The following is a 22,015-nucleotide window of genomic DNA, read 5'->3' as shown; positions in this document are numbered from 1 at the left end:
AATGTATAAATAATTTCCACTTTTTTTCCCCATATATTCTATTCGATAAAGACTGCTCAAACTTTTTTTTTTGTTTCTGGATAATGAAACCGTCTTGTCTTACATCAGTATTGATATATACATTTGTGTTAAGAATATTTAACTCTCCATTCCACAGTGTTTTTCTCTTAGTATGCAATATCTTACCAAAACCAAGAAAACAATAAGTTTTAATTACCATCCCATTTTCACCTTAAAATTATGGGGAGGCTGTGCCTCCCCTGCCTCCCGCGACGAGCCGCCACTGGCTAATTTAGCACTATTGAACTGTGTGCATGCTCATTAAAATCTAAGCTTAGACAAATGTTCAGTGTGTGTGCTTCTTTAGGTAAAGCATTGACTTGTTTTGAATTAAGCTATCCCCTAACATTTGCTAGTCTGTTTAGTAGTTTCAGCTTTTTCTTTCTTTCTTTCTTTCTTTCTTTCTTTCTTTCTTTCTTTCTTTCTTTCTTTCTTTCTTTCTTTCTTTCTTTCTTTCTTTCTTTCTTTCTTTCTTTCTTTCTTTCTTTCTTTCTTTCTTTCTTTCTTTCTTTCTTTCTTTCTTTCTTTCTTTCTTTCTTTCTTTCTTTCCCAAGGGTCTTTTATTTTTATGTGAATAGGTCTGTAATGTTGAAGGAGCTGTTTAAAGGACAATGTCAAGTCAGCTTTGATTTGATTATATTTTATAAAATAAAATTGTGTAATTATTAAAATTTTATTTTTGGTATTTCTCTTAGTGGATAAGTGGTGGTGGTGGGGGGTAATGAACCGTGTGATATAATAATAATATGGTATTCTTTCAAATTAATTTGATTACCATGCAATTCAATAATTGTATGAGATGCTGTATCACAATGAAATGCACTTATTTTGACCTTCCATTTCCTATGTGACGAATGATTGAGAAGCAACCAAAAAGTGGTTTTAAATTTTTTGACTCACTTTTTGATCGGACAATGAAAAGTTAAGACCTTCTTTTTCTAACTGTATACCACTCACAACTTGAACATACAATGCTATACTTTTAAAATTACATCCATACTGCATACTCCTTCACAAACTATAGCTTTAAAATGTATTTAAAAATATATATGTAGCATGCCATTAATCCATTTGGTCATAGTTCTGATTAAAAAAGAAAATGCTACATCAGCCATTTCCTCTCCCATCAGATTGATGCATTTTCCATGTTCCCTGAATAGTGTGCCACGTGCTGTTTGCTATATAGTCTATGAATGCCTTAGAGTTGAAGATAAATCATGTTTTTATATGAGTAACTAAAGATTAGTACAGATCGATTTAGTCCTCAGGCATGAGAGGTATTGCTGAGGATGGGAATATTTGATATGCTTTTATGTCTCAGATGACGCCGGGTTCTCGACACACACAGACTTTCATCTCACTTTTAAACCACTTACAAAATCATGCAATGCGTGCTGTTGTGCTTGGCAACTGTATTATATATCGGCTTATATTTTATCTGAAATAATAACAATAATATTTAATTGTAATTGTTATATTTTGCAGTTATTGCAGCTGTAGCCTACAGCATTTTATGTAAATATTGCGTATTGTAATATCTATTGTGTCTTTTTTAAGCGTGGTATTTGTTCCAGGTTACAGAAGTGGAATATCTGATGTTGCATGTGAGTGCGGTGAGAAGTGAAGGGGAGGAGAAGAGAGGAGAGTGGGAGGAGGTGCGGGTGGGAGTCCCGCAGAAGGAGCGTTTCAATCCCAACATGAATTCCACCCGCAATCTGACCGACAACACACGAGCGATATAAGCAGACATCACGGTGCCTCGCGCAAGCGGATACTTTCTGAAGTCTTTCCCATCAGCGTCTGCTTGTTTTCCACGGATGCCCTTAACGTCTTCCTCGTGACTTCAACATCGCCGCGAAACGGGATGAGGCGGTAAATGTCGCGTTTCGCTTCTTTTCGCTCCGGTTGAAGCCGCAGGAGTATGTGATCATGTTGGCGACGCGCTGCCTCCTCCTGTGGGCTGCGGTCACCGCGCGACTCGCCGTGACAGGTGAGCGACGAACGCCGCGTTGGGAGCGGCTTCGTGATATTAGTACAAGCTCCATCGGTGTAGCTATTTATGTATATTGTGCGCCAACAGGTGCAAAGATTTCTTTGTTTAACGGATGGCCCCGTTTTCTGTCACGGGCATGGCTGTGAATGTTCAGCGTCGCGCCAGAATGCGCAGTGATGCCGCAGGCTAGATAGAGTGTAGCGGCTGTAAACGCATAGGAATTACTAAAACAGACTCATGGCTTTGACGATTGTCTTACAGTTTTAATGAATGTGTCCTATATTGAAAGGCTGGGGAAGCAGCATCAAGCGGGACGGAGCGGAACGGGGACGCGAACAGAACGCGTATGCGGAGGAGCTCACGCAGCCTCAGCGGCTGCTGCAGCGGACTGACGCGGAGGAGGAGCTTCCGCACGGACACTTGGGTACTCTAGTAAAGACTGATGCTGATGGAGCGCATGTGAGTGACTCTCCACTGAAACATGAAATCAAAACCGACCCCTTTTACTTTCTTAATGCACATGTTCCTGGTCTTATAATGAACGATATATGTGAAAAACAAGCATCAACTTTTATCATAATATATTAGCCTAACTTGCTCCCTCTCTGAAATTACTTTACTCTTTGGCTGATGTCACCAAGCTCTTCTATCTTCCATCCCCTCCCTTCCAACTACCTGCCGAGTCCGAATTTGTGTACCATCAGAGTATTACTGCATTTGATGAAAACTTCTTGAGTGTTAATTATACATAATGTAGTAGTCCTACATTTGCCAATTTAGCACTGTCATGTGATCTACAACAATAGCTGCTTTATTTATTTATTCATTTATTTATTGCCATTTACGAATATATCCACTCTCGTGGCCTCTGGGGATAGAAAAGTGCCAATCTTTCTACACTTTTGACATTTTTCCATTCAGACCACCATCCAGTCAGTTCCACTTTTTTTTTTCTAGGTAAATACTCTTTCTCACTTTGAAACATACAATTAAGCATGCTCAATGGGTTTTAAATGCTCTTTCATGTTTTATTATTTTTTAAAGTGGCCATGATTTGAAAATTCAAGTTTTGTGGCTTTTAGTGTGTGTTAATTAAATATTTTAGTTATTTTGATGCGTCTGGCTGCCAATAACAGTGTAATATTCTCAGCTCTTTGCTCAGCTCTCCATCTGGCCTTGCGCCGGATGCATTGCAAGGTTCCAAATGTTCAAAAATCTCAGAATCTTCCAAATACTATGGCATTTAATCCCAAGATTAGCACTAAATAAATATAATGGTATAACCTATTGCTCTAACTGCAATATACACATCTCCCTCTAATATTCTGATGAATAATTTACTGATATGTTTTTTTTTTAATCCCATAAATCATTGCATTTGACTATTAGGGTTATTAACATATTTACATGTTAATTAATTATCTTCTTTTGCGCGGTTAAATTGAATGTAGTTTCCTAAAGGACACGGCGTTATGTAATAAAGACTATCATGCACCCCCATATCATGCACTTCTGGCCTTGATAAATAACATTCTTAGCAATTTTCTTCCAAACCCCATTTGTCATGAAGGCTATAGAGCTGAGAGAGAATTGGCACTGAGCCCTTTTCAGAGGGGTAAAGTGCACATTAAAGGTTCTACTTGTAAATGTATACTTTAATGTAATATTGGCTTCTTGCTGTAGAGGAGGGTGGAATATTTAACAGTTGGGGGAAGAGTAAACGGGTCTGTCTCAGTGTTGGTATAGACTGAATCTGTAAAGGGTTAGTTCACCCAAAAATGAAAATTCTGTCATCGTTTACTTCATCTTGAATCCTGAAATCTGAAACCTGAGAGGTTTCTGTCCATCCATTAAAAGTCCATGTAACCACATCGCCACAAATTCACCACAGTAAAGGTCTCCTACTTGCAGGGGTACTCAGTCTTGAGATTCCATTTAACATATTTGATGGGTTCTATGTTTGTGCGTTGATCAATGTTTTATATGTGAGTTAAAGCCTAAATTAAATCATCATATGAAGTGATTGAAGACTTGGATTAAATAACTTGATTCATATTGATTAGGTTTACAGTGTTTTTATGGACTTTTGAATCATCAACGTTTTGGTTATGGACTTTTAATTGAGGGACAGAAATCTGGTCTGCAAATCTTCATTTGCACTTCGAAGATGAACAAGAGACTTATTGGCTTTGAATGAAATGAGAGTAAATGATAACAGCATTTTTATTTTTGATTTTGAACAATTTAATAATACAGAATAATGAACTAATAATGACATTATTACAATTAAAATTATAATATGTATTTTATAAAATTGTTACAACAAAGTATTGCATTTATACAGAGATTCTATAAATATAAGTTAATAAATATAATAAGTTAATACCTTACATTTCAGTTTCTCTACATTTTTTAATCCACCACCAAAAATAGTTCCAGAAGAAGGCAGGATATTACCTAATGGACATCATATGATACAGTACCAAAGGGCTACCACCAAAAAATGACATGACATTGAATGCTAATGCCAGACTAGTTGAAGCTTCAATAAACCCTTTGTACAGATTAGACAACACAAAGATTGTTTGAAGAGTTCACTAATCACTCGGGGTTTTCCAGTTCTAGGCAAGGCAAGGAGTTTCATTTATTTAGCACATTTATACACAGTGGTAATTCAAACTGTTTACAGAAAAGGAGTTTAAAACAATCATGAAACAGATGCAACAGACATAAAATAACAAGAAGTTTAGTTTATCCTTTATTGTCTCACTATAGGGGAAATTTGTCTTGAGCAATCAGGAAAGCAGGTCAACATACAACAATTCACTATACAACTACACTTCATTCCATCCGGAAAAAAAGAGAAAAGAATAAAAATGATTGAAAACTTGACATTTAATTGTATTAAAACTGTTAAGAGTAAAAAGACAGGAATACTTGAATAACATTAGTGATATCAGTCGTACATAGCACAGTGCTCTACTTTCTCTCTATTTTCTATTCCTCACTCAAATTGTGTTCCAGAATGAAACAAACAGAATCAAACACAGTGATACAAGCAGTAAGACAGCGATCATGGAACGCTGTTTGCTTAGTCAAAATAGAGGACTGGAACTAACTTGTATAAACGTACGTACGTCATTTTATTAATACTGTTAGGCGTTCAATGAAGTACTTTACTTTTATAATCAAAAGTTCATTTTACACATCCACCATCTTCACTGTCAGAAAATGTGCAAAAACTGTTTTAGGGGTACAACAGCTGTCACTGGGACAGTACCCTTAAAAGGAAAACTTTGTATCTTATCTTAATATTAGTGAAGTTGAAATATACTGTATACCCTTAAGGTATTATGAACTTTTTAGAGATAAATATGCCACTTAGAGAGTAGTACCCCAGTGACAAGCAGTTTTTGCACATTTTTGTTTGAAGATTTTTGACTGAACTTGTTGCAGTGGCTTGATTGCTCTGCAATTTGATCTAAATTATATATCTTAGATGACAGCATACTTTTGCTACTCTAAACAGTCTGTGCATCAGTCCACATATTGTTTTGTTCATATTGTTTAGTTAACTGAAATAAATCATGATTTCTGGTTAATTTGTGAGGTTGAACATTGATTCATACTCTTATTGGTTGACGTTGTTATTGGTAGAGATACAGTAATACTGATTTGCTATTGCTGATGTTATTGATTACTATTTGTATCATACATGTAATTTTTGGCACCAATGACTGTCCCTCTTCCTATGACTTAAAGGGGTCCTAGTATGCTTTTTCACTTTTTTAATTTTAGTCAGTGTGTAGTGTGTATGTTTGGGCATTAAAAAGATCTAGAAAGTTACAAATCTCAAAGTCCACTCCAAAGGGAGATATTTCGTTTTTTAAAAATCCCTTTTCAAGAACTACAACGAACGGCTCGTTTGGACTACAGCGTTTGGTTTCCGGGCTTTGTGATATCACAAAGCGGCTCATTAGAATTTCATTACAAATAATTCCCGCCTACAGAAATTCGAATGGTTGGGGGGTGGGGAGGGGCGAGGTTGTGGTTAGAACGCTTGGTTGAGTGAGCGCATGAGACGAGACGACGAAGAAGAAGTGCTGCTGCAGAGTTAGTGCGTCAGAGAAAACCAAGAAGAAGAGCTGCTGTGCTGTAGCGTCAAATTTTCGGCATGTCTATAACAGCGGTTCTCAATTACAGTCCTCGCGTACCCCCGCTCTGCACATTTTGTATGTTTCTCTTATTGCTTCATACATTTGTTATATTTGACTGTAAGTGCTGCTTTGGCAAGGGGCGGGGCAGTACTGAAACACCGTCTAAGCTGTTCGCCAATTACAACGCACTGGGACAGCTAACCAATCACAACACATTTTGTTTTTCGGAAGGCGGACCTTCATCAAAACCGGAACTAATCGAGCCGTTTTTGCAAGGATGGGGAGAAAGGTATTTTAACCCTTTAGTCGCCAGGGTTTTTTTTGGAAAAATGCTGGATTTTGACATCAAGTAGATATTACACCATATTAGGAACTACAGTCTATTTGATTAAGTATGACGTCTTGTCGCGATTTTGCGACTTTGGCGCTAAGAGATAATAATGTAAATTATGTGAAAAATAATGTGTTTTTCGAACCACCAAGCATGAGAGCATGTTCTAGTACACCCCCAAAACAAAATCAAGACTTTGTAAAAGAGCATAATAGGACCCCTTTAAAGGAATACACTCTAAAAAACGCTGGGTTATTTTTTCAACCCAAATGCTGAGTTGAGACCGCTGGGTAAGGACGTTGGGTTGTTTTAACCCAATTTGGGTTGAAAATTGGTCTTGATCTATAACCCAGCGGCGCTGGGTTGGGAACGCAGACGTGAAAGAGAGCACGCACTTCACGTTAAACATCGGACGACACCAGTTTGAGAAGCCAACTTTTCTCAGCGTCTTCAGATGGAAGCGAGTGAAAGATGGTTTATGGTAAGTAAAGATTAAAAATGTAAAGTCATCATTCATTGTTTGAGTCCGGTAGTATTTTAAGATTTCATGGAAGGCGGCAATATTCCGAAAAGAGCTTGTATTGAAAAATACTGGATTTCGCCTCAGAAATAGTCTTAACTCTTTTACTGAATACTAGAGGTGCTTTTAATATAATGACAGTGAGTGTCTTAAGTCATATTTAAATAAGATTTTACAATATTTAAATTTTTAAAGGTGTTAAGAGAGGGTTATTAACATATTTACATATTACTTCTTTTGCGCGGTTAAATTGAATGTAGTTTCCTAAAGGAAACGGCGTTATGTAATAAGTACTAGCCTAATTATTTTGAGGCTGATGAAGTGATAATTGTTAAAAGTAATGTTTTGCATGTTATATTTCAGACTTGTTGAGCTTTGTGTCTTCATTGTGCCCGCGCCGGGAGTTCACGACACAGAACCCTGCTTGTGTGAGGAGGCGATTTTCTCAGCTTCTTCAGAAGAGAGGGAAAGACGGTTTAAGGCAAGTAAACTTCATAATTCCATGTTATCATTTTTTTATTTATTTTTTACTGAGTAAAAGAATGTTTGTTGTTGTAGATGTTGAAAGCCAGAGACATAGGAGAGCATCATTCTTTTGAGATTGATGTGAGTTATTTTTAGAAAATAAATGATTCTGTTGTCTCCTGCCTGTTTACCTCACATTTTGATGCAACCATTGTCTCCTGCCTGTTTACTTCACATTTTGATGCAACAACAGTATGATTACATGTTCATATTTTATGTAAGCTATTGATGTCTGTGTTTTTCATTGCAAAACTCAAGCCAACTTTGGAGTTAACAACACAGAACCCTGCTTGTGTGAGGAGGCGATTTTCTCAGCTTCTTCAGAAGAGAGGGAAATACGGTTTAAGGCAAGTAAACTTCATAATTCCATGTTATCTTTTTTTTTTTTTACTGAGTAAAAGAATGTTTGTTGTTATTGTAGATGTTGAAAGCCAGAGACATAGGAGAGCATCATTCTTTTGAGATTGATGTGAGTTATTTTTAGAAAATAAATGTTTCTGTTGTCTTCTGCCTGTTTACTTCACATTTTGACGCAACATTTTACGTGCTCATATTTTATGTTAACCATTGATGTCTGTGTTTTTCATTGCAGAACTCAAACCAACTTATCATTATTTTCAAGCTTCAAAAATACAGAGTTGTTGTAGAAGTAATCCATGCCAATATTTATATATGAATAAAGCTTAAATTATATCATAGCGAACATGTCTGTTCAGAAGAAAATATTGGTCTCCCAGACTTGCAATGGAGGACAAAAATGAAGAGAATATTAAATATATTTATTTGTGTTCCAAAAATTAGCAGAGTTTGTATGGGTTTGGAACAACACGGGGGAGAATAAATTATGACCATTTTCATTTTTTGATGAACTAACCCTTTAAAGAGCAGCCCTCCACGTACATGAAATTTTGTGAGGTATGTGAATGTCATGTCTGTTTTAATGTTTCAGTAAAGAAGTAGCTTTCTGAAAGCAATATATTTATTTAAACAATATTACATGCCCTCACACTAGCCATTATAGCATTCTAGAGCGCTGTGGTAGACTGAGACATTAAACAACCACACAAAGTGGTTGAATTTATAAAACAGACTATTTACCTGTCCTTACTGATGTGGATGCACCTCTGTCTGAAGATGGATAGATTTTAATTAAATGTTTTCTTTTTTCAAATGTTTTTCTCTTTTTAGGCCACTGATGAAGAACAGGCGGTGACTGGGATGAATGCTGGTCAAAGAGGAGAATGTCCTTTCCCCTAAACTGATGCAACAGTGGTTTTAAAGGAGGAGGCTGCCCTGGATAATGTAAAAGATGTCACATGCCTTTGCTGTGCTGATGGGGCTTCTTCATGACTACATCAATTATGCTAAAGAGACCATGGAAATGGGCAGCTATGCCTGATCTGTATTCATGGACTATGAAACAAGCTGTAAGTGTATAATTTGTAAAAACAAAAAGTTAAATGCTTGTTCTGTGTTGTTGTTTAGTAGAAATGGAGTTTACACTCTGTCATTCATACACATGCTCACATTCTTTCACACATATTAATATCAGTGTTAATGTTGTGGATTATTTACTGTCATGCCAGAATAGTTTGGGAAGAACTTAACTATTAACTAATTGTACAACTATTGTATAATAGTGTTTTTGTATAATATGTTTATACAATATATAAAATTTACCAAAAAAGTCTAATTTGATCTTAAAAGTTATATTCAACAAATGTTCAATGCTTCATTTATAAACTCTGTAGTTGTTAATGCCATACTTTTCTGAATTTCTTCTTACATGCATGTTACTTTTGACTTTTCTCTTGTTTTAAATAAATATTTACCTTTTGATAGTCATTCTGTGTGTGTAAAAGTGATTTAATTTAGTGGTTTAGTGTCTAGCTCGATTTGGGTTCATTTTAGCCTAGCAGTGTAGTAATTTTAAACCATAAAAAAGCAACCCAGCATGCTGGGTCAGACATAATAACCCAACTTGTTGGGTTAAAACAACCCAGCGCTGGGTTTGTCCCTTTTTGACCCAGCGCTGGGTTGCCAAAATAACCCAAATTGGGTTGTTTTTAACCCAGCAGTTTTTAGAGTGTAGTTCACCCAAAAATGAAAATGTACTCATTCTCAGGCTATCCAAGATTGTGTTTCTTCAAAAGCAAATGGTGCCATCAGAATGAGTGTTCAAACAGCTGGTAAAAGTATCACAATAACCTTGTGAAGTGAAAAGCTGCATGTCTGTAATAAACAAATTCCTCATTAAGACGTTTTATTGACAAATTAATATTATGTAAAATTTTAGTGCCCAGCCACTTGCCTGCAAATTACCAAAGGGAACTGCTGGGAACTGTTTTTTTTTTTTTTTGTAGAAGCAAAGAGTTTATTAGTGAGCTAATAAAATATTTTAACTTCAATCAATATTTTATAGCTGTGTAATATTCAGGATAATGTACAGTCATCTGGATGTTATCGCAAAATTGGCTTCACAATGGGGTCCTGAGCATTTATTTGGCTCTACACTCTACCCATCTCTGTCTGTATTTGATCTAACCTACTGTACAGTGCGAGACTGTAGTTTTTGAATGATTTATTTAGTGCAATAAATGAGTGTGGATACACTCCCTGCTTCTTGCATTGAGGCAGGTATTCGTTTTCGTACCTTCAACTGCAAGTATTGCAAGGTGATCGCATTTCACACCCACCCACACCATTCGTCTTCTGTAACCAGGGATGCAATATATACCACCTGTCTGTCAAAGGCCATTTTACATCCTCATAACCTTGAGCTGCTTTACCTGACACTGGTGCAGAGCACTTGACTACCCTTATGTGACTGCCCTACAGGCACTGGAGCCAACGACTTCTGTCTGAATCTGTCACCTATTCCCTCTCTTTCCCTCCACTTTCCTGTCAAAATCTCCACTGGCCTTTCTCATAAAAGCATAAAAACTTTTAGGCAGGACTTTGATTTGGAGGGTGAAGTGTGTTGTCTATGTCAAGTGGTTGGAGGGGCTGGTTTGATGATGTCGGTTTAGAGGCAGAGTAAGTTACATTTTGATGGAAGATTAAAAAGACAAATATTTTGTTGGCTGTTGTTTTCTAATAGGCGCTTTTGTTTTGACGTGGTATTCACTTGAATCAGGGGGCTGCATCTCCGACCAGCAGAATGATCTCTGTCAGTAGAAATTGTCAACTGACTGCAAATCGCTGAAGTCCTGCTAAAGCAGCATCCAAACTGAAAAGAATCATAAGAAGTGACTGATTTGAACGTTCTACATACACAACTCCACATAATTCCAAACGAGTTTACATTTACATTTTTACATTTATATTTATTAATTTAGCAGATGCTTTTATCCAAAGCAACCTATACACAATGAATACAAGGAGCATTTTTTTTAGTTAGCATATTGCCAGCAAAAAAAGTGTGCTTATTTGTACTGAATGTGCACTTAGTGTATTCGAAGTCTTAAAAGTGTATATTTTTAAAAATGTACTTGCAAATAGTGTAATATTCATGAAATAAAAGCCCAATTAAGTGTACTTAGAGTACACTTTAATGACTGTTTAACACACTGTAATAATGTCACATTGCAAGTTTTACTTTAAATTACACATCTTTGTTTTAATAATCCTTTGTCATGCTTTAAAGAAGAACACTTATTTTGATATGTTGACTAACATACTAAAGCACATGTAAAGTACTTTATTATAATAGTAGTTTTATTTGGTATTAAAGTATTTTAAATGTGCTAAATTAGATCTTCATCATTACAAATGTGTCATTGTAAATATAATTAAAGGGCACCTGTTATGCAAAATCTACTTTTACATGGTGTATGTTTGGACATAATTGTGTGTTGGCAGTGTGTGAACACAACCACCCTACAATGATAAAAATTCAACCACTCCTTATTTTTTAATCCCCATTAAACCAAAACAGTTTAGGCCTGCCATTTTGATTCTCAAAGCAATATGACGTCACATTGTTTAGGCCCCGCCCACGGCCGTTGACTGACAGTCCTGCATTACCGTAGTTTCCACCCTCAGCAAGTTGTGTTGGTTGTGCACTGTCCTCCATTTTCTCCACACTCAAGCAGCTGTAATGTCAACAATATCTCGTAAGCAATCCCGGTGTTCTGTGTTTGGATGTAAGACTGAACATAAGATTTTTCATTTTCTCCCAACATTTACTTTTATTTTTGAAGGTAATGCGCCTCAAAATCTGCCTAAATCGGTATATGTCTGTGCAAATCATTTCACTCCAGACTGTTTTGTGAATGTCGTGTCATTATAGCGCTTAGCTAACATTTTAACCGTGTTTTTGTGCATATGTTATCAAAGTATTTTAATTGATCTGTGCTGCGCTGTCTGTTCAGTGACGCTAGCAAACACATCCTCCCTGCGCTGTCGAGTTGATGACAGGTCAGCGCTGCGCGAGCTCTGTAACATCAAGCTGCTTCGTCCAACTTTTTGTGCATTTGGCTTCCCATATGTACGGCTGAACAACAGTCAGTCATATTGCTGTTTATAGCTGTAGGTATGCAAAGTAGAGACATATACACTACGCCCTCTTCAAAGACAGGGTGGGAATATGCAGCTCATTTACATTTAAAGTGATACACACCAAAACAGCTCTTTTTTTTAGACATGCCCCAAAATGACATTTTTCCAAATGTTATAATAAATGACCTTTGGGGTATTTAGAGCTGAAACTTCACAGACACATTCTGGGGACACCCACGACCAATATTACATCTTGTAAAAAGGGCCATAATAGGTGCCCTTTGAGGTTTGGCAAATTTCAATAGAAATTACATTAAAGTATATTTTAGTTTACCATAAATGCTTGTCAATAAATTTGATGGTTCACTTTAACCCTATTTACACTGTTGTGAGTTAAAGGACTGGCATATTACATAGCTTGTATTTGACTCAAATGCTTGTATTGAAATATTTACCCATTTTTTTTATTCTATCGATGATAACAATGATTCATTGATTCTATCAGCATAAAACTGTGCTAGATGGTGAGTTGGCACAGGTAGAGAGCTTTTGAGCTCCTTTATGAAATTGTGCAGAACGCATAACAGTGACTGTAAAATATGTATTGTAGATATGGGAGTCGCATATTTTGAGTTTTGATATTTGGGATAAGGTCATTGGGTTAGTTTTGGGCTATTTTTGATTTGCTATTAGGCTAGTTTTGTTTTGCAGACCTAGAAACCCTGTCATATAAACTCGAAATATAAAAAAAATATATATATATTCCTTTTTCGGGAATCTGTATTTTAAAGTAATTTAGTCAAATCCAAACAAGCTTTACAGATCTTAGTGAACCATAAACAATTAATGCATATGCACCTGTGGAACAGTCTTTAAGACAACAGTTAACAGTAGGCAATTAAAGTCAGTTACAGTAACTTAGGACAGTAAAGAGACCTTTCTACTGACTCTGAAAATCACCAGAATAAGATGCCCAGGGTCCCTTCTCATCTGCATGAACATGCCATATTCTTGCTGCAGGGAGGCATAAGGACTGCATATGTGGCCAGAGCAATAAACTGCAATGTCCGTAATGTAAGACGTCTAAGACAGTGCTACAGGGAGACAGGAAGAAGGACAGCTGATTGTCCTTGCTGTGATAAACCACGTGTTCACCCAGAAATGTCTGGGAACTTGCAATTTTCATATTGTAACCAACCTGCCTGTATCTGTTCTTCTTTCTCTCAGCCCATTCATTTGGCTCAGATCTCATTCCAGGTGACGGCATTTGGAATCCCATTTGTTCTAGACCTGGAGCTCAATCAGTATGTTCAAAATCCCACTTACTAAAAAAAAAGAAAGAAAAAAAAAACTGTATGATTTACTTTGAAACAATTCTCAATCAGAAATAGCTAGAAAATTTCACAAATAATTACAAAGAAATTTCAAGTAACATTAATGGCAAGTGAATTAAACATTACATTTTAAAGAAGAAAGAATGAAATTATATTTTAGTGTAAAACAATGACCTGTATTTATTTACGATTTCCAAAAATAATTTTTTACAGGACACTAGCAGAAACACAAATATTCTCATTCCCTCTCTCTATATTATATTATTCCCTCTAATGACATTTATGTGTGTGTGTGCAGTGATCTCTTATCGGCTAACTATGTTGAACGCCACTTCGATGAGGATGGGCGACCTTTTCAAAGACTGGTAAGGAAAATAATATCCCTTTTTCTATTTGTATCGCTTTATATTGATTTTGTTACAGATTGATATTGGATCCCCTGTTGGAAATAATGTCTTAGCTGTAGTAATATAACCATGATTATGTACCATAATTCCATGGTAATATGGCTTTATTAGTTTTCATTAGGGACAAATATCATAATGATTTTTGAATAATATAATAAGACATATAATTAGCAAATTCTTTAATAGCTGTAGTTCACTGCCTGTCTTTTAATGTAAACTTCTGAAGTATCATATGTGGGTCTGGGAATATACCCACTCCCTTTCTTAGCACACGACTTTGATGCAGTGAGGCAAAGGAGTCTGGGAATGCATCCGCCCCTCCTGTTCAGTGTCAACCACGTTTGACCAATCGCAACGTTGTTGCTATGACAACTGCTTATAGACCGTTCTAGTCCACTTTGTCCAACTGAGTCAGAGAGAGAGAGAGACACACACACACACAGGAAGAATGAAGCATTGAGTGGAAAAGCTGAAGTCATTAAGCAACTACACTGCAGCAGAGATACAGAAACCAGGACTGCAGTGCAGAAAACTACAGCCAGACTGGTAGAATGAATCCCAGCAGCATTTGAAAATCTACCTCAGATACGCCAATCACACCACTGACATTAATGTCTCCTACGTTAAGTGTGGGCATCCGCTTACAGACCCCACGGCTCTTAAATGTGTTTTGTGCTGTGGACATGATGAATGATTCCTCAAATCTTGTGTCTTATCAAGAGGATGTAGCTGTTACTTTATTAAGTGATCAGATGCAACATTTTCACCAATAGAGTGAAACCAAAATAGAGCAATAGAAACCAAAATATCAGATTTGAGGGGGGACACGTTTCACATCAGACAGGAAGAAAGGCATGCTAAAAGCATTTCATGAACATTGGAAAAGTGATCTGATGAATTTTAATGGGGAATGTTGCTGTGGTTAGTGTCATATTTGAGGGCTGTTCACTGTGTAATCATTTTACTTCGATACAGTGTGTGATTGTGAATGTGTGTGAGATTGCAGGGAGGAGAGCACTGTTACTATCACGGTCACGTGAGAGGAGTTCAGAGGTCATGGGCAGCTCTCTCCACCTGTCGTGGCCTACAGTAAGCAGCAACACTTTATCTGCTTCAACAGTGCAAAGAACAAACACACTCAATTATCACACAATATTTCAGCAATTGCACTTTGGTGACATCAATATCAAAAAGTCTGTTTGGACATTTTTGGAAAACTATAAATTTCGGGGGCGGGACTTGGGCGCTGAACATGATGATTGGTTGAGTTCACACAGCATTGTATTTTAACCCCAATTCAACCACCATATATTCGCATAATTTTCTAAATATTACTGTTATTGTGTCATGAAATGTAGTTTTAAAAGTATTTCAGGCGAGAAAGGAGTTGTTTAAAACTCAAATCTGCAGTTTATTTATAAAGACAGCGCCTATTTCAAAATGTGTGTAACACAGTTCGTAGTCACGGGAAGAAGGAGGCGGGAGCCGGCAAACATTTAAAGACTTTAATAAAATAAACAAACACAAAATGAAAGTAAAGCGGCAGCCCCTCGCGGACGACTGCCACACACAAAACACAAAATAAAATCCAGGCCTGGTCCTCTCTCGTCCAACACTGTCGTCACTCCTCCTTTTATCCTTCCGGAGCTCCGCCGTGGGACTTGAGACCAGTAAGTGGCGCTGGTGTCGCGCATTGTATGTACTCCACCGGCCTCGCGCCGTTCCCAAGGCTCTCGGCCCCGCCCCTCTCGTCACAATGTGCTTCGCCAATTTCAGAGACGTGAGCTCCAGGCGATCAGCGGGCGCTCAGTGCTCATGTTTCCCGACGAGAGTAGCCTAACTTCGGCTAGTCCTTCTCACATTTGCCGCTGGCTCTGATGTCTTTGTAGTGGTTAAACATAAGATATAATTCGTTTTGGGTAAATCTAACAGGTAATCTTTGGTCTTTATTCTATTAATCTATTATTACGTTAAAATGAAAATGAAAAGAGGCAATACTGTTTAAGTAACCTTTGCTAAAGTTTTTTTAAACTTTGCCAAGTTCCTGGGTGTGCACATCACAGAGGATCTCTCCTGGGCTGACAACACCACAGCACTGGCCAAGAAAGCACAGCAGCATCTCTACTTCCTCCGCAAACCGAGAAGAGCCAGAGCCCCGGCCCCCATCATGTGCACCTTCTACAGAGGCACCATCGAGAGCATTCTGACGAGCTGCATCACTGTGTGGTATGGTGCCTGCAACGCATCCTGCCGCTCAATTCTCTGTGTGTATGTGCTGTACATGTGGAAGAATTGACAATAAAGCAGACTTGACTTGACTTGACTTAAATTAGTTGCCGTAGCACAAAATATAAAATTCTAAAAATTATTGCCCACTGTTGGGGCAAGAAGCCACCCAGCTGAACTTTTACAGAATGTATAAATAACTTTTGATATCATACTTATTAATATTTATATATATTTAATGGTCTTTAATGTAAAATGCTAAATCAGCTCTTCGATGTAAAATTGTTTTGGAAATTTAGTTTAATAATTTAATTACTGATGACCGACAAAGCAAATTCCCAGTAAAATGGATTCATATGAAAGATACGTCCTATGGTTTATATATAGACATATAAATATATTTACATATTTAATTTAAATTAGAATTCGGTTGAATTATTTCACTCAATTAGCCTATACATGTTATGGGGCAAAGGAGACGTGAGACGTGCGGATCCATCTGCAAAGCTTTTATTTAAAGGCGTGGTCATAAAAACAGGCAAGGTTCTGACAATGGCAAACAGGTATATTGAGGGCATGACAAAAAGAGTAATCCAAACCGGCCGTGAGTCAGTCGACAGCGAACGTTATCCAGAGGGCTTGACAAGATTTATATAGTGTGTGTTATTGGTAGCAGCTGTGTGTGATTGGTTTCAGGTGAGCTTGTGATTAGTGCAATGGAGCATGGGAAATGTAGTCCAGGGTGACGTGTAACAGTCTGTGTGGTGTGAGAGTCAATATCATGGGAGGGCGACCTCTGGTGGCAAGTGGATGGAAGTTCATGGACCGGATTCGTGACAATAGGTTTTAAAGAAAGGCGAAGATTTAAATAAATAAAAAAACTCTAGTAACAACATGCCACTTGGGGCCTTCTGTGCCAATTCTACCAATTCAAAATAAAAACTATAAGTAATAAGTAATAAAAAAAGTTGGTATTCAATATAATGAAATGTCATAGATCACTATTTTCCAGAGATACAAAATTAAATAAATTGACCTATTGACTAAATCTCACAAACGTATATATTCAGTTGAAATTACAAAAATAAAAAAGCACTCAAGGTCTTTTAAATATTGTTTACATATACTTTTGATATTAATGATATATTAGTAACTGTTGAAATTAAAATTTATTGAGATTAAAAAATGAGTAGCACTTTATTTTAAGGTGCCCTTTTTACACGTTACATGTACTTACTATTATAAAAAACAATAAATTATGCATAATTACATGCAAGTAACCCTAAGACAAACCCTAATCCTAGCCCTAACCATCTAGTAAATACATGGTTACTTAATATTACTCAGTACTTAAAGGTATAATTACATTGTAACAAGGACACCTTAAAATGCTTTGTTAGTTCATGTTAATGAATACAGTTAAGTAACGTTAACAAATGGAACCTTATTGTTAAGTGGTACCTAATAAATCCCTATCAAGTCTGCATTTTTAAGCTGTATTAGGGTTGTTGTCATTGGAGTGTCTCACATTTGTGATGTTGGTGTGTCTACAGAGGGATGTTCTCAGATGGCAACTTTTCATATGGCATTGAGCCCTTGCACAACAGCAGCGGTCAGGTCAGTATGCAGCTGAAATATTAATCTCTCTCAACTTTCTCTTGAGGAGAATTGTCACTCTATCTGCCTGTTGCAATCTGGAAAAAATCATGAGTAGACACACAATCCCGAGACAGAAGAGACAGCGAAGCACTGAATATTAGCCACATGCACAGAAATGTGCATTACTGTGGTTGACTGACAGGTAAAACAGCAGACGTCTGTATGTGGGACGGAGGTGAAGAGCAGAAGGAGAGATGTCAAGTGACAAAATATGAGACAGAGCAGCTTATGCATGATATTAGAGCAGCACTGCATTATGATATCGAAGTCTGTCAAGAAATTTGAATAAAATTAAGATTGCCTTTTTTTAGAACAATAAGCAACATCTGACATTATTTTCAAGACAAGCGATTAATTTGTACCATTTTATTTAGATATTAAAAGTACAAAGAACATATTTCTCAGTTTATCATGACTAACAAGACTATTCTGGGTTAAATGTGGATTAAACTCTTGTCAATTGCATCTGTGGATTGTGGTTAATTACCAGAAAACATCATTCCATTCGTCTCTCTCATTTACAGTGATGCACTTGTGTTGGAAGCCTACCAGGCACGGCAGGTGGAGGGTGTATGAGCAGAAATGTGACACTTGTATTTTGGTTAAAACACCCTCGTACAATTTTCTGTTTGGTCTTTCAGTTGTGATGCTGTTTGAATGGTTGTTTTGAGGCAGGGCTACTTTTTCAAGATGGAGCAATAAAGAGCACTACAAAGATGTATTTTTGTAGGCCAACCTGGAAGTTAGCATCACCCTGGTTCCCTCAACAAAAACCCAATATGATTTTTACACTGGCCTTTGGATTATTGCAGAAAATAAACTCTGTGACCAAGTGTATGATTCTCTTCATCATGATAATCTGAAAAACATTTAAACATTTTTACGAACATTTACTAAATGCAGGCTATAAACAAACTACACCATAGTCACATGATTTCAACATCACCATCACTAAGCTTCTGACAACTTTTTTCAGTCTTTAATAAAAAAACAAATAAAAAAATTATTTTATTTTTTTCCCAGACAATTTGAGTTAGAGTTTGCTTTTAAAAAATCACAAGGCGGTATTATGTAGTTTAAAATACTGATGTATTTTATGGTATTGATTAAATATCAAAATATCTTGAGCTTGACCTTATTTCAGACATTTAACCAAAAACCCATTGACTGTATGACGATGGAACGGGAAAATTAACTTGTTTTCCAGTTTTGACCTACAAAAATTTCTATGGGAGGAGTTTGTTCCAAGACAAACAGAGCCGCTGCAAAAGTAACCAAATTTATTTTAAGCATAGTTGGAACATGAATCAGTTTGATGTCTTCTATTTGTGTAAATTGAATTACCTTAAAATGACTGTGACACAACTTATGGTGCATTGACATTAGCATGCCAAAGGTGTTCAGATGATAAAATGCAGAGGTATTTACTCTCCCTTCCATTGATTTAAGCATCTTTTTTTTCAGTTTTTTCCCTCATTTATCTGTATTTGTTATCTGTCTCTTCTTCACTCTCTCTCCAATCCTCTTTCGCTTCTCTTAAATGGGTCATTTTCATAAAGTATTCAAAGCCACATGTAAAGTGTTTCTCTCTGTCTGGGTAGATGGGAGATTAATAATGGATAGTTGTGTAATAGCCTTACATGGCAGAGCCCAGTACATCAGTGAGCATTTCATCTGCAAGAAAATGTTACCCAACAACAGGATACAATTCAGCCAGAGATTTTCACAATTATCAACACAATTTTAATACAATTTTGGTGCCAAAATATATGTACCAAACAGCATGCCTTACAGCATGAATTTTCTGCATGATTTCCTCAGGACTAGTTAAGGGTGTGGCCTACTTTTCTCAAAAGGAAAAAAAAAAATTCTGAAGAGGCATGTAAAAATTATTGCTGATCAAACAACAGCTGGTGCTTTATATGTGGAAATATATTTTGCATGACCTCTATCTTCAGTACAGCCTGCTTTAAAAAATAAATCAAGTATTTCAAAATATGGGCTTAAAAGTCCTGATGTTCTTGAATAAACCCTTATTTAATGAAACTTGATACACATAGACACTAGGACATTCTGTGGATTCAAAAACACATTTCTTTAAAGGTGAATCACAACAACAACAAAAACACTAACTGTTTGAACAAGGATGTTGACATTTATTTATGAGTTGCTGATTATTATGAAATTCTCCTCCTCTGAATCCCAAATCAAAAGGTCATGTTGTTTTACATTTCTGCAAAAAAAATAAAATAAAATTCACATGACAATTGACTTGTGTGATGAAAAGTTACCAATTTTTATTAATTTAATCAAATTATGTTTTTGTTTGTGACCCGTAATGACTAACTTACTGTGTGTGAGCGCAATATCAAAACTTCACTTCTGCATTAAACGTTTAAAATTTCACCCATTTCCGATGCCAGGGTGCGCTATAACTTCAATAAACCTCTAAACCTTTTAACTGTGCGTTTACATTTAGCAGCAGCAGCTTGTTTTATTTAGGTTTTATTTATTATTTTTACTTGACTAAACTGTTTGGACACCAGTAATGGTCGATGGCAGCTATTTGAGATCTTACTAGAATAACCCATCATGTGACTAATGTCAAGTTAAACATGCTGCATACAATATTAATGATGGTTTCATAGGTAATTGCGTGTAATACACTTTCTGATCTTTATGTCAGACTAACATGACTTCCATTATTCTGTTACACAGGATGCAAATACTCATGTTGTATACAGAATGGCAGACATCCGGTTGAGGCCACATTCCTCAGGTAAAATACAGATTCCTCCCATTCGACAAATATTGTAAAATGACCCTCATGTCATTTCAAAATGACTGTCTTTCAAGGACTCACCAGTCACACATGAACTCTGTCATGACTCTCATGAAAAGACTGATTGAACAAATTAGAGACAACTTTTTTTTCTTTTTTTTTTGGTATGGAAAAGATCCACTTGGACAAATGTCTTGTGCTCTACAGGAAAAAAGAATGTTTTTATTTTCAAGTGAACTCTTCCTTTAATACAATAAGACATATGCAGTCTCTGTCCTATATGATCTATACTCAGGGGGTTTTCTTCATCAGTCAGACCATGTCTGCTTTTACATCCTTCCTGATCTCTCTCTTTCTCCGTCTGCTGCATATTGATTTTCTGCATGGATAATTTTTTAGTAATACACATCTTTATCGATCCACTGAAAGCTGACGAGTGGGAACTTTTTGTTCGGGATGGTTTTCATCCGTATATGGCTGCTTCTCTTCCAGGAAGCACCAGGAACAGCAGTGACTCTGACATTAACAATGACTATCCCGTTTCTATGGAAACGAATGAGCCGGAGCTCACAGATGGGCTGAGACGGGCAAAAAGACAGGTGAGAGTTTTTATTTTTGACATCAGTTGATCAGTTATTTTTCATTTTTTTCTTGAAGATTAGTCATGCACAACAGGCTGCCGAAAAGGGCACCTAGAAATTGGTTTCAACCAAAGGCGGACCATGGTAAAGTTTTTGTACCGGGCCCAAGAATTCCTAGATGAGCCCTGCATGCTTATATCATAGGTTAGTCTCACTTTTTATTAGGTGTCTTTCACTTTCACTACCGCTCAAAAGTTGAATAGGAAAACTAGTAATGTTGTGACATATTATTACAATTTAAAATAAGTGTATTCTATTTTAAAATTTAATTTATTCTTGTGTCTACAAAGCTGAATTTTCAGCCGTTATAACTCCAGTCTTCAGTGTCAAGTGATACTGAAATCATTCTAATATGCAGATTTGCTGCTCAAGAATTTTTTTTTTTATTATTATAAATGTTGAAAACAGTTGTGAAGTTATACTTTTGTGGAAACTGAATAAAAATATGAATTTCTTTTTGTGCTTACCCCAAACTTCTGAATGGTAGTGTATCACAAAAGCAAAAACAATTAAAGATCCTTTTCAAACGTTTTCAAAACTGGTTATAAAAAGATGTGTTTCTTGAGCACCAAGCTCAAGAAGACTAAAGACTGTAGTAATGGCTGCTGAAAATTCAGCTTTGCCATCACAGGAATACATTGCTTTTTAAAATATATTCAAATAAATAACAGTTTGTTTAAATTTTAATAATATTTTATCATATTACTGTTTTTACTGTATTTTTGACAAGTGATGTAAGATTTCAAGATATCAAACACACACAAAAAAAATCTTAAAGAGGCCATATGATGCGATTTCAAGTTTTCCTTTCTCTTTGGAGTGTTACAAGCTCTTGGTGCATAAAGAAGATCTGTAAAGTTGCAAAGACTAAAGTCTCAAA

At 36.4% G+C, this 22,015-nt stretch overlaps 1 protein-coding gene across 1 annotated transcript in view; it reads left to right on the top strand.

Annotated features, from left to right (window-relative positions):
- Positions 1–1,690: 1,690 nt before the first annotated feature.
- Positions 1,691–22,015, top strand: part of LOC107653271 (disintegrin and metalloproteinase domain-containing protein 11-like) — a 55,984-nt gene continuing 35,659 nt past the window's right edge. The window contains exons 1-8 of the mRNA XM_016439943.1: positions 1,691–2,050; positions 2,343–2,512; positions 13,314–13,390; positions 13,719–13,785; positions 14,834–14,916; positions 17,607–17,670; positions 20,431–20,491; positions 20,987–21,093. Coding sequence (XP_016295429.1) covers positions 1,990–2,050; positions 2,343–2,512; positions 13,314–13,390; positions 13,719–13,785; positions 14,834–14,916; positions 17,607–17,670; positions 20,431–20,491; positions 20,987–21,093 — 690 coding nt within the window. The 5' untranslated portion in view covers positions 1,691–1,989. The remainder of the gene's footprint in view (positions 2,051–2,342; positions 2,513–13,313; positions 13,391–13,718; positions 13,786–14,833; positions 14,917–17,606; positions 17,671–20,430; positions 20,492–20,986; positions 21,094–22,015) is intronic.

Source organism: Sinocyclocheilus anshuiensis, unplaced genomic scaffold (genome assembly GCF_001515605.1).
Source record: "Sinocyclocheilus anshuiensis isolate Anshui unplaced genomic scaffold, SAMN03320099.WGS_v1.1 scaffold151, whole genome shotgun sequence".
Taxonomy (NCBI): domain Eukaryota; kingdom Metazoa; phylum Chordata; class Actinopteri; order Cypriniformes; family Cyprinidae; genus Sinocyclocheilus; species Sinocyclocheilus anshuiensis.
Note: the sequence above shows the minus strand (reverse complement) of the source record. Positions and strands in the feature narration are given on the sequence as shown.